Source organism: Ochotona princeps, chromosome 2, assembly GCF_030435755.1.
Source record: "Ochotona princeps isolate mOchPri1 chromosome 2, mOchPri1.hap1, whole genome shotgun sequence".
In the NCBI taxonomy this organism is placed as follows: Eukaryota; Metazoa; Chordata; class Mammalia; order Lagomorpha; family Ochotonidae; genus Ochotona; species Ochotona princeps.
In genome coordinates this window covers 31,808,580-31,820,065 of record NC_080833.1, presented here as the reverse complement: position 1 = coordinate 31,820,065, position 11,486 = coordinate 31,808,580, and the positions used below count along the sequence as shown (strand labels likewise).

Genomic DNA, 11,486 nt, shown 5'->3' with positions numbered 1-11,486 from the left:
CACATGGCAGGGTCTCCTAAAAAAAGTGAGTCTTAGTCCTTTTTAAGACCTGCAGGGAAGCCACAAATAAGTGGAGGAGGAGTTTGAAACCCTTTGGGGGGTGACTTGAGAATGTTCAGCAGGACCTAGAGGGGGCCTCCCAGGCCTACAGGGAGCCATAGGACTCGCAGAGGGGCTCTGGGTGCTGAGGGAGGAGCAGAGCCTCCTCCTCCCTCTCCTGGCCCCATGGAGGCTAGGGCGGGCCGGGCGCCCGGGGGAGGAGGCGGTATCCCTGGCTGGCTGCCCGCCGGTGCAGCGGGGCAGGGCTGGCCCAGCAGGGGCGGGGCACAGTGCCTGCTGTTATAAGAAGGAGCAGGGCACCAAGGCAATGAGCTGTCTGCTCAGCTTAGCTGTGAGACACCGTCAAGAGGCTCTCCCTGCTCCGGTCCAGCCGCGCACTCCACTGTTGCTGCCATGGTGTTCATGCCCACTGCCTGGTGCTCTGTCGCTCTGGCCCTGCTCGTGGCCCTGCATGAAGGTGAGTTACCCTGGCCTCTCTGACTGCTGCAGCTCCTGCCCTTTGACCACAGATGTCTCCCCGCAGGGCCCGCTGTCCCTCCCAAGCCAACAGAAGGCATGCAGGGGTGGGATGCTGCAGGCCTGGGGAGCAGAGGTGCTACGAGCCTGGGGCAGCTGCTGCATGAACATCTACCAGCCCTTCCCACCATGCTGCTGGTGCTTCCCTAGGCGGGCCCGGTGCTCCCAAGCAGGGAGGGTGCCAGCTTCCTCGATTGTACAAGAGGAGGGACCAACTGGGGGCTCCATATCTTGGACTGTGCCAGGTGCCTTAACCAACGCCTCCACCTCTATTTCCTCCTGTATGTGCAGGGAAGGCCACCTTGGAGCAGCCAGCATCCTCAGCCCGTGCTCGTGGTACCCATCTGCGGCTCCGCCGCTGCTCCTGCAGCTCCTGGCTCGACAAGGAGTGCGTCTACTTCTGCCACCTGGACATCATCTGGGTGAACACTCCTGGGTAAACATTTGTGGAGTCTGGGTGGGTGGGGCTGGCTGCTAGGGTAGGGGGCCCCAGGCAGGGACTACTGGGCATGCCAAGGAAGTCAGCCTCTCTCTTGGCCTCCAGAAGGGGACAGGCAGCTGCTGATCACCACAGTTCCCCAGCCACGTGGAGGGCTGCTCTTGGCAGCCGGGAAGAAGTGCTAGCTCCGTTTTCCCAGATCAGAGTAGTGAGGCTCAGGGAGGCGAGGTTCGTCTGAAGATCACACAGGAAGGAGTTCTTGGTAGGCTGTGCCTGGGTCGGTAGGTGGGTGCTGGAACACGCGTGTGCACGCGCGCACACACACACACACACACACCTGCCCTGCCAGGCTGCCACCTCATGGGTTTCCAAGAAAAATACTACGAGTGACAGCACCACGTCCTGGCTGGGCTGGGTCCCCCGCCAAGTACTGCACGTGCAGTGGCCTCCCATGAGCCCCCATCCTTCGCAGGAGGCAAGGCATGCTGTCGTCCCCCAGTGACAGATGAGAAATCCACCCTGTGATACCCAGCGGAGCCAGGGTGGGAGCCAGCGCCGTCTGTTCTGCCTGCACCGGCGCTGCCTCCAGGCCACTGCATACCTCAAGCTGAAGTTCCTGTGTGTGTTTGTGTTGGGCTTTTTTTTTCACCTTTCCTAAATTGCAAAAGGCAGCAGGAACCCTGCACGTAAGCGTGTGAGTGTGTGTGTGTGTGTGTGTGTGTGTGTGTGTGTGTGTGTATGTAGCTAATCCGTACTCAGGCACTCCCTGGATGGGAACTGTGCCAGTCCCTGGTCTACCTGGAGTCCTTACAGCTCCAGTCATGCTGTCTAAAATTAGCTGTCACCCAGAGGTGCTGGTCCAACCAGCACAGGGCTCCTGCCCTGCCCCTGCCCTGTCTTGGTGAGACGCTTGATCTGAAATCAATCCACCTGAACACACATACACACTGTTTTTTTTAGGTAAAACTCTAAGGAACAACTGGTCACCCCTCCAGGCATGAGTTGCCCAGTGGAGCCAGGGAAACTGAGTGATTACTTCAATTAGGTGGAGGGAGGGAGAGTCCTGCCTTCTTTCAGGGCTAGCTTAGAGCTGTTTTTAGAAATAAAGGTCCAGCCAGGTTCCTGTCCAGGTGCGAACAGGGGCAGTAAGGGCTTCTAGCTCCCCTCCTGCCCAAGCTTGGGGAAGTCCAGCCTAGCACAGAGGCACAGGAGCCTAGGGCAGACAGAGGAACCTGTGGCTTTCATAGTGGGACTCCTGGAGGTTGAGGAATGGTCACATTTGCCCTGATAGCCTGGAAGGATGTGCCATTGTGTTGTGGAAGGTCCCTGCTCCCCAATGGCAGACACTAAGCTAATATTCTCTCACTCGCTCTCTCTCCCCACCCCACAACACCATCACCTTGCTGGCTGCCTGCCTACAGACAGACAGCTCCTTACGGCTTGGGAAACCCGCCAAGACGCCGGCGCCGCTCCCTGCCAAAGCGCTGCGAGTGCTCCAGTGTTGGGGACCCTGTCTGTGCCACCTTCTGTCACCGAAGGCCCTGGTAAGTGGGCACCTGGCTTGTAAAGGCAGTGGCAGCCACTGGCCTGGACCTGCCCTGGCGAGCAGAGGAGGGGAGTGGCTAATGAGGGCCCTTGGCTGTCCGGGCTGTGTGGGTGGTGTCCTTTTCTGCAAGAACCCAGGCACCACCCCAAAGAGCCTCCTGCTGCGTGGCTGTGGGTTTCTGAGAGCACATGGGATGGGCGGGAGGGGTTCTCCCCAGGTGATAACTGGGGTGGTACCAATGCAGAGAACACACATAGGACTTGTCATGTGAGTGCAAGCTCCTCCTCCCTACTCTGGTTTATGACCTGAGTCCAGGGCTTTCAGAATTGCAGCTGGAGCTGGGGGAACCGTGGCAGCATGCCAGGGTGGCCCCAGAGTTCCTGGGTGGGGGGGGGCTGGGGGAGAGTGCTTTGTCAAATTGTCCTAGGTCCTGGCCTTAGGTCAGCTTCTCTGTAAAGGGGGAGGGAGACTTTGTCCCTTCCCTCCTACACACACAAGGAGCTGTTTGGGAAAGCTGGAGCTGTCATCAAAACCTCAGGCTCCAGTTCCCAGGGTGGCTTACGAGAAACTCCTCCTAGGAGCTTGGGCTGTGCCTCAGTTTCCCCCACATTCACAGGTGGCCCGATTCTGGGAAGGCCTCTTTCTGAGGCCAAAAACACATTCCCGGCAGCTCAGTTTTCCTCAGCTTGCACTCCACCTGCAGAAAGGAGGGAGCCAGGTGCACAGCACTTAGAAATGGATCTGCCCCCGAGGGCAGCGGGGTGGGGTGGGGGCTGGGCTGGGCCAGCAGCCAGGCAACTGCAGGGTGTTGGACAGCCCCTCACTTGGGCCCCTGGTGCTCTTCCCACAGGACCGAAGCCGTGGTGGTCCCTGGCGGCCAGTCCCTGGCAAACACATTCCAAACTGGCAAGACGTGGTCCACTTCAGGCAAGCTCCTACAGAGGCTCAGGTGAGGAGCACCTGTGCCCATGGGGCACCTTCTGAATGCCAGACACATGAGGCAAGACTGGGTGACCAAGGGAGCTCAGAGAAGTGAAACCACTTGCTCAGAGTCACAGAGCACACAGTGCACCCCATGGAGGCTAGAGTCTCTGTTCTCGACCACCACGCTCTGGTGGTGGAGAGTCTGAGGACCTATGGCTGGGAAGCCCACAGTTGCTCATCTCAGCAGGGTCTGAGGCAGGCATGTCTCACACACTGGGGGCCAGAGGGGCTGACTACCCAGCCTGCTCCCAATCCCTGGCCCACACTGGGTCTCTGTCCACGCTGCCTCCTGACCAGGCTCGAGTTTGGCACATGGGAGGTGTCTAGCTGCCCTGACTTGAGACTAAAAACCTGCTGGGCAGCTGCTAAGCAGAGGCAGCCTGATGTGGGCTTCCCCTTGGCCTTGCCACAAGCAAGCTATGTGACCTTCAGCTTACTGCTCCACTTCTCTGATGCAGCTTTCTATTTTCAAAGCAATTAGCTAGCATGGTGATAGCATGAGGTCCCAGGAATGGACACACACACATACCCACTGAGTCCAGGAGGGCCTGGCTCGCAGGTGAGGGCGGCCTGGAGCTATCAGCCTCTTGCCTCTAGCTGATGGCACGTTGGAGTTGGCCAGGGTTGGGGACAACGGGATGACCCCTCAGGGTCTCCCATCTTTGGGGGAAGGTATAGCAGTGAGTGGGGCAGGACCCACCACGTCTTTAGGAACTGCCTGAGGGTGAAAGAAACAGCCTCACACATGTACCATACTTTCTGGTATACCCAGAGCTGGCTTGGACCAACCTGACACTTGTGCCCATAGAGGTTCAGGCTATGTTTTATTTCCCAAGCAGAGGCTCCAGAGAGTCTGAGTCCCTTGCCCAAGGCCTCAGTACTAAGAACCAAAGCTAGCTCCTAGCTCCCAACTAGACCTCTAGCAGCCAAGTAATCATCAGGGTCTAGGTGCATTCAAGGTCACCTCAGAACCCAGATTTGTCTGAAACGGTCCACCTTGTGCCAGATCTTGGAGAATGGGTAGGATCAGGATGGATGGAGTTTGGGAGGAGGTGGACTGTGGGAAAGGCATGGCCTGAACAAAAGTGTAGAGACTCCGGGCCAGTCTTGGGCACCTGTACTGTCACATGGTCGTGCAATGCTTGAACATCAGCTTTGTCAAAGCCCCTGTGGACAGAGAAGCATCTAACCCTGGTGTGGCCTGTCCCACCACTCCTCCTCTCCCATAACCATTGTGGGGAGCTCTTGGGCGATTCATGTCTCCTCAAGGGGCTAACCTGACCCCTCTCAATTCCCAGGGACGTTTCTGCAGCCAAGATTCGCTTTGCTGAACAACAGCGGGACGTGACAAGGGAGCCCAGGGCCACACACTCCAGGAGCAGAAAGAGATAGCCCCACTGCTGGGAGTGCCAAGAAGGAAGCTGTGTGACACAGAAGGAGAGGGGCCGCCCAGCGCTCATGGGAGACCTTCGCCTGCTCCCTGGGCATGCTCCTTGGTCCCCGCCAGCTGAGCCCCTGGGCTGGGGTTGGCACAAACCCTCTGGTGAGGAGCCTCCCTCTGAGCATCTCCATGCCTTCACACTGCCCAGGAAAGCTCTCAGCCACCAGGCTACAGAGCCGCCTCCTGGCGTTTGCTGTCAGCCCACAGCCCTGCTCCTGGAAAGAATCATGTGGAAAACACCTGAAAACTTGCACATTGGATCCTCCCTATTGGACCATGAAGCAGCAGCAGCAACCTGCAGTGGCAGAACTCAAGCCGAAGCAATCCTACAGGCTGGATGAGAGCCCTCAGAACCCTCTTTGCCCTCCTGGGCTCGCCCTGCCAGCATCCTTGTGCCCTTGTTCTCTTGGGACACTCCTGGTGAGACACACTTGCCACGGTGCATGCCTCATCTGTCTGTACATAACTTATTTGCTCAGAGAACTTGGAAAACCCTGACTATTTATTTTAATGTATTTTTTAGACCCTCATTAATGACCTTGGGACTTGTGTTTGTAATAAATAAGGAAATGGAACACTGATATTTTGTCTTGGCTGAACAGGGATAGGGAGTATCTCTCAGGAATGGGCTGCTAGAAAGTTAGGGGGGCACAGGAAGTGGAGAAAGGGGCTGGGCAGGTGGCTCCCTCCTACCTGACTTAGCGTTTCTGCATGTGAACTGTCCTGTCTGGGTTTTGGTCTACCCTGCACATCAGTGGCCAACTGCAGCTATGACTGCAGATTTCCACTATCTGTATTCCAGACCAGGAGCCCAAGGCCTCTGCCAAGGGCACATGGAAAAGAAACCCAGACCATGGGGCATGCAGAGCACCTTCTGCTCCAGCAGCCACAGTCCTCAGGAGATGAATGTGAGGCCCCAGGTTGTGTGTCTGGTGTTCAGCTTGCCCCCTGAGGGGTGGTAAGGCTGCATATGGCTCTGGAGGTCAACACAGGTGTTGAGGTGGAGCCACAACCTAGCCCTGACCTTGCCCTTGCCAGGGTTCCTCCAGCAGGGTCCTCCTTCAATGTGGTACAGCAAAAAGTCCAGGACTGTCTCACTGGATTTGCCAATTCTGCCAAGACCAAGAAGCAGCTCCCCAGGATTCTAGGGACAGCATGCCACCAGGGGTGCTCCTGCTGCCTGGATCCAACACAAATCCATGTGGCCCAAGCCAGCTCTCAGGGAAACTGGATGCATGAAGCCACACATATAGTGCACCTGCCCAGCTCTGTCTGCTTTGCACCTGCCTCTCATGGAAGAACATCATGTTGACATGCTCTGAGCTCCTACTGTGTACTGCTGTCACACACACTTTATCTGGATCGTCTCACCTCATCTTCTGAGATAGGGCTCTGGATCGTCTCCCTATTTTCATGATGCAAAGAGAAGCCAAGTGACCTTATTCAGGTCACACAGCAAGCACGTGACAACCTCAGAATCCAAATGCAGTCCTTCCTGGCCGCAGAGCCTGGAGTGTGGATCCACAGGACAGAACATTAGTGACTGAGTTCCTGGATCACCTTCAAGCAAGCTCCTCCTCTTTCTGAGTCCCAGACCCTCCATCTGAACTCAGAAAAGAATTCCCACTCTCCGGGTAGGGGGTAAGAGTCCTAGTAGGTCAGTGGTGGGGCTAAGCTCCTCCAATAGCCTCTGAGGAGGCAGGCAGTTCCATCAAACTGTCAGGGGCCTTGATGTAATGCAGGGGTCCAGGGATCGAGGCATAGTACCAGCATGTAGAGATGGTGGCAAAGGAAGCCCCTGGGGAGGACTCTCTGCTGCCCCATTCCTGCACTGGGAGCACTAGGAGTAGAGTCCAGCCTGAGCAGTCCAGACTTTCTCCTGTGGACTCTTGGGCCCCCTGATGCCTCTCTCAAGCCTGGTCACTGAGGTGGCCCTGAGGCTACCCCACCCACTACCCATCCAGCCATTGGCTGTTGCTTAAGGGTCCCCAAGGAGCAGGCCATTTTAAAGAGAGTTGCCAGGGAGAGTTGTGTCTGGCATGAGGCTCAGCTGCAGTCAGAGAGCAACCAAGTTCTGGCTCTGAGCTGAGCTGAGCTGAGCTTGGCAGCAAGAGGCTCCCCAGCCAGAATGCACTGTGGCCCGTGAGAGTTTAGGGTGCTCCCAAGCCACCTGCCTCCTTATTCTCAGCCTGCCCAGTCCCCTAACCACCAGGCATCCTGCTGCTCCCAGCTGCCATGCAAGCTTGGCAGGAGCCTGAGGGGTCCTAGCTGAGACGGTACTGGAGGCCCAGGGAGGCAGGTGCCCACTGCCCTTGGCACAGAGCCCCAGAGTCCTGGCCGGGGTTCAGAGATCAGTGACCCAAATGATTGTGCAATGGAGATGATTAAAGGGAAGAGAGGTGGCCCAGGAGGCAGGTACAGGTAGGGGTGAAACTGAGTCCCTTAGATCCTTCATCGCAAGAAATGCAAACCTGTAGCTTGGGCACCTTAGGGAGCCCCGCCCTGGCCCTCATCCAGCCTGCTGCTTCTCTGCAATGGGCCACAGGGTCGTGTCTACCTTGAACTATGTCTATGTTCACAATTGGAGCACAGTACAGGCAGCTGTGGCCCCAAGCTGAGCTCTGTCTTGGGAAGAAACACAAAAGGACTTGGGTATAGCCACAAGGTCAGGTAGAACCAGGGGAGCAAAGAATCTGATGTTAGGAGGCCTACAGGGCAAAAGCCTCCCTTCTCCTTGCCTTCTCAGTTAACACCTAGCAAGAGGGTTTTCCCTCCAAGGCTTTTTGAGTCAAATCTGTGGCCTTTGAGACTGGAACACAGGCCAGCAAAAGGCACTGGGCTGAGCTAGACGTATTGGGATCACAGGAGAGTAGAGGCACAATGTGGACTACTCCTGCATGTGGGGCTCTGCAGCCTAAAACCCAGCCAGGCCCAGCAAGAAAGGCCACAGGCAGGCCCTCAGCCATCCACCCCATCCCACCCCACCACCCAGCTCTCCGAGTGCTCTCTGCTTCCACCCTCAGAAGCCAGCATCCAGGGAGTGGAGTTTTCAGTGCAGAAAAGTCATTAGCCTATCAGAGCACTAACTGGTTGGAATGTGGCCACCATTCATTCCACAGTTATGAATAATCACCTCCTGGGAACTAGACAGACACAGCCATCAAGAGAGCACTGTTCCCTCCTCAGATAAAATTAATGGCTAACTTTTATTGAACACTTACTAAGTACTTTCTACTGTTTAACTCCTCAGTTTCTTCCTGCAGTCTCATGCAACAGATTCCAACACCATCATTCCCACTGGATAGAAGAGATAACAGCAGGTGCAGGTACAGTGATGCTGGCATCTCACATCAGAGCAGGGCTTCCAGCCCAGCAGCTGCACTTCCCTTGCAGCTCCCTGCTCATGCACCTGACACAGCAGTGGGAGGTGGCTCAAGCGCTTGGGTCCCTGCATCCACACAGGAGATATGGATGGCTCCTGCCTTAGGCCTGGCCAAGATCTGGTTGTTGAGGCCATTTGAGGAGTAAACCAGTGGATGGAAGATCTCTAATTCTCTTTGTGTGTGTCTTTCTCTTTATCTCCTTGCCTTTCAAAGCAATCAATAAACCTCTTGAAAACAAAAATAATTAGAAGAAGTAACTGAGACCCAGGCTATATAACTTGCTTCAACTTATACAGCTAGGATGTGGCTAAGCTGGGATTTAAACCCCAGGCTCTTAATGTCTATCCTGAGCTCTCTGACAAGGAAACATCTACCCTGTGATGGAACTTCTTGGGAGGGGAAACCCGAGGTGGCTTCCTTGAGGAGGTGACACCTAGTCTAAGCTCCCAGGAAGTAAAGGAGGAGGGTGGAGGGAGACGGAAGAGCAGCCCAGAATAAACAGAGCACCCTCCAAGGGTGTGCAGGGTGATGTGGAAGGTGGAGTTCTCTGGGCAGGGGAACCCTACAGCAGCCATCATCCCACTCATGCCCACAGCCTCACCCTGGTGGAAATACCTGCTGTTTGTGCAATATGCCTCTGGACACTGCCCTTCTGCCCTCAAGGCTCTCATGGGCTGGCTGGGAGGACAAGAGGGCGCAGGTGTGATGAGCTGGCCTGGGGACAAGGGGTGCACATCCCAGGGCAGAGAGAAGAACAGCACAGCTGGACTCCTGGCATGAGGCCTGTCTAGCCAGAGCCTGGGACAGCCAGGAGCCAAGCTGGGAACTGCAGCCAATGCCAAGGGTTTGAGCCAGAGTGATGCGGAGCCAGTGAAGGCTGCTAAGTAAGGCGGGACCAGGACGGGAGCTAGCCTTGGCCACTGGCTTCCTGTTGGCCCTCCCTGGTCAGTGCTTGCAGCCCTCCCAGTCTCTTATAATGGAAGCAGAGTGCCAGCCTCCCTTTGGCCTGCCAGGGATCTGAGCCAAGAGCCCTCAGTAGCTCCAGAGGGGCCATGCGCAGGCCCGCCAAGGGCCCTGCAAGAGGAATGCAGCCTAATTAATTCTCCGGCGCGAGCACACAGGCCTCGCCTTGTGGGAGCAGCTGCCAGGGCAGGCCTGCCAGGGCGCCACCAGCCCAGCCTGTCGATCACCCATTGCTGAAGGCAGCCACAGGGTCTGTGAGCCAGGAGCTGGGGGCTAAGGTCTCGAGGGCCCACCCCTGGCCTCCAGGCCCTCACAGCTAATAAAACAGTGAGTGTGTACATGTGAGTATCTTATATTTGCTTCCTACTGGCCTGGGGTGAGGAGGAGGGGGCTGAGCACTGTCCTTGTCTGGGAAGAGAGGCCAGCTCTGCTTCCCTGCTCCTAGGGTCAGGCAGTCAGAAAGCAAAGGCAGGGGAACTGGGGTTGGGGCCCGGCAAGCCTGGGTCCCCTGGGCATCCTTGTACCCTCAACCAGGGACCTGGAGGCCCTGGGCAGGTAGATGCCTTCTCCAAGGACAGTGGACAACACAAGCCTGGGTCACTGGATGGAGTCAGGCTTGTGGAATGGGTGGGACACATCCCTTGCCCAGGCTCATACTTCTCAGGCTTTGTGTCTCCCCCTGACTCACCACCATGGGGCAGACGGTGTTGTGGGAAGGGAGCCTCTCTCCCCAGGATCTCCCCAATCTGGTACCAGTCCTACTGCCTGGATCCTGTCTTATCAACTCTGTCCCCTGCTGGAATGCATATGCCCACCGGGCCTGCACCAGTGGCCAGCAAAGCTGCCAGGGGTACAGGAGTAAGAAGTGCAGGGTGGCCTGGCCATGGCCTTGAGATCAGAATTCTACAGATCCAGCACAGACACCCAGACAGGCTGAGGGAAGAGCAGGGGACAATGCAAGCACTCCACAGCCCCTCTCTGATCTGAACCTTGGTTTCCCACATGAGGCCACATGAGGATAAGGCCTGACTCAACACGTTTCGTCCTGGAGCTTACACATAGCAACTCCCACAAAACATGCAAAGTGAGTACCCTGCATCATGGGAGGACTTTGCTCAATTTGTTAAACAGCATTTTCTTTGTGACATTGTAAGACCATACCATAATGCACTAGGGATCTCACAGGTGGTAGATATCTAAGCTTGTCAATATCACCTAAAGGATGTGTCCCCGGGAGTTAGAAGCTGCCACCACCACTGTCTCCTCTCTGTCCCTGGTACACCATCAAGGCATAAGGATTGTTTGGAGCTAAAGGCCACCAAGAAGCAGCACATGCATGCAGGAAGAACTCTCTGCCCCTGCCCATCTGCCTGTGGCTTCACCTGCTGCAGGTGCTTGCCCACCCTGCTGCAGCACCAAGACCTCAGCAATCATTAGCATGGTGACAGGAGGTCCGCACCGAGAGGGTTGCATCAGCAAACCTCGCTAAATTAGCCCTTGTCCTCCACTGATGCTGGCTCACACTAGCTCCCCACCAGCTGCCACTCTAAAGGCATGTCCCCTGTGCTGGGTGGCTTTTCCCAGGGCTCACTGTTCTTAACAATCTGCTCTAGTTCCAACATTGGGGTCCTAGCTCAGCAGGCATTTAAACCCCAGATCTTCTGTTAATGGTTAATGGATTCTTAGGTACCGGTTGATGAATTAAAGGTGCAGTCCTGATTCAGTTATGGCATCTGGGAGGAAGGCCTGGAAGGATGTCTTTAGACCAAGGAGGGGTGGGCCCTTCCCCAAGGCTGCACTCAGCAGGGGTTGATCCTATAGGCAGGGGTTGATCCTCATCTCTGCTCCTGCCTCAAATCGAACTCCTTCTGATGCCAAGCTGATGGGGACATTGGTTCTGAACCGCACCTCCAAATTTGAATCAAAATAAACCTTCTTCCTCAGTAGCTCCCATAGGCATTTTAGGGAAAACCAGAAAATCCAAGTGATGGAGAGAATCTCTTTGGGTCTTCACGTCTCAAAGAAAAGGCTTCTGTGCATGTGAAAACCAAGTTCTTAACACCAAATAAAATGCCTTCTCTTGTCAATTTATCAGTTTCATTTGCAGGGCTCCTCCATCTAAAAACACAAAAGGGTAGAGAAAATAATTTTTCT

The 11,486-nt window shown here is 55.8% G+C and overlaps 1 protein-coding gene across 1 annotated transcript; it reads left to right on the top strand.

The window, feature by feature from the left end:
- Window positions 1-402: 402 nt before the first annotated feature.
- On the top strand, window positions 403-6,964 carry EDN2 (endothelin 2). The gene is made up of 5 exons (XM_004591521.2): window positions 403-517; window positions 868-1,012; window positions 2,437-2,559; window positions 3,412-3,510; window positions 4,844-6,964. The coding sequence occupies exons 1-5, from the start codon at window positions 454-456 to the stop codon at window positions 4,935-4,937; spliced, it is 525 nt and encodes a 174-aa protein (XP_004591578.1). The 5' UTR covers window positions 403-453; the 3' UTR covers window positions 4,938-6,964.
- The last annotated feature ends 4,522 nt before the right edge of the window (window positions 6,965-11,486 follow it).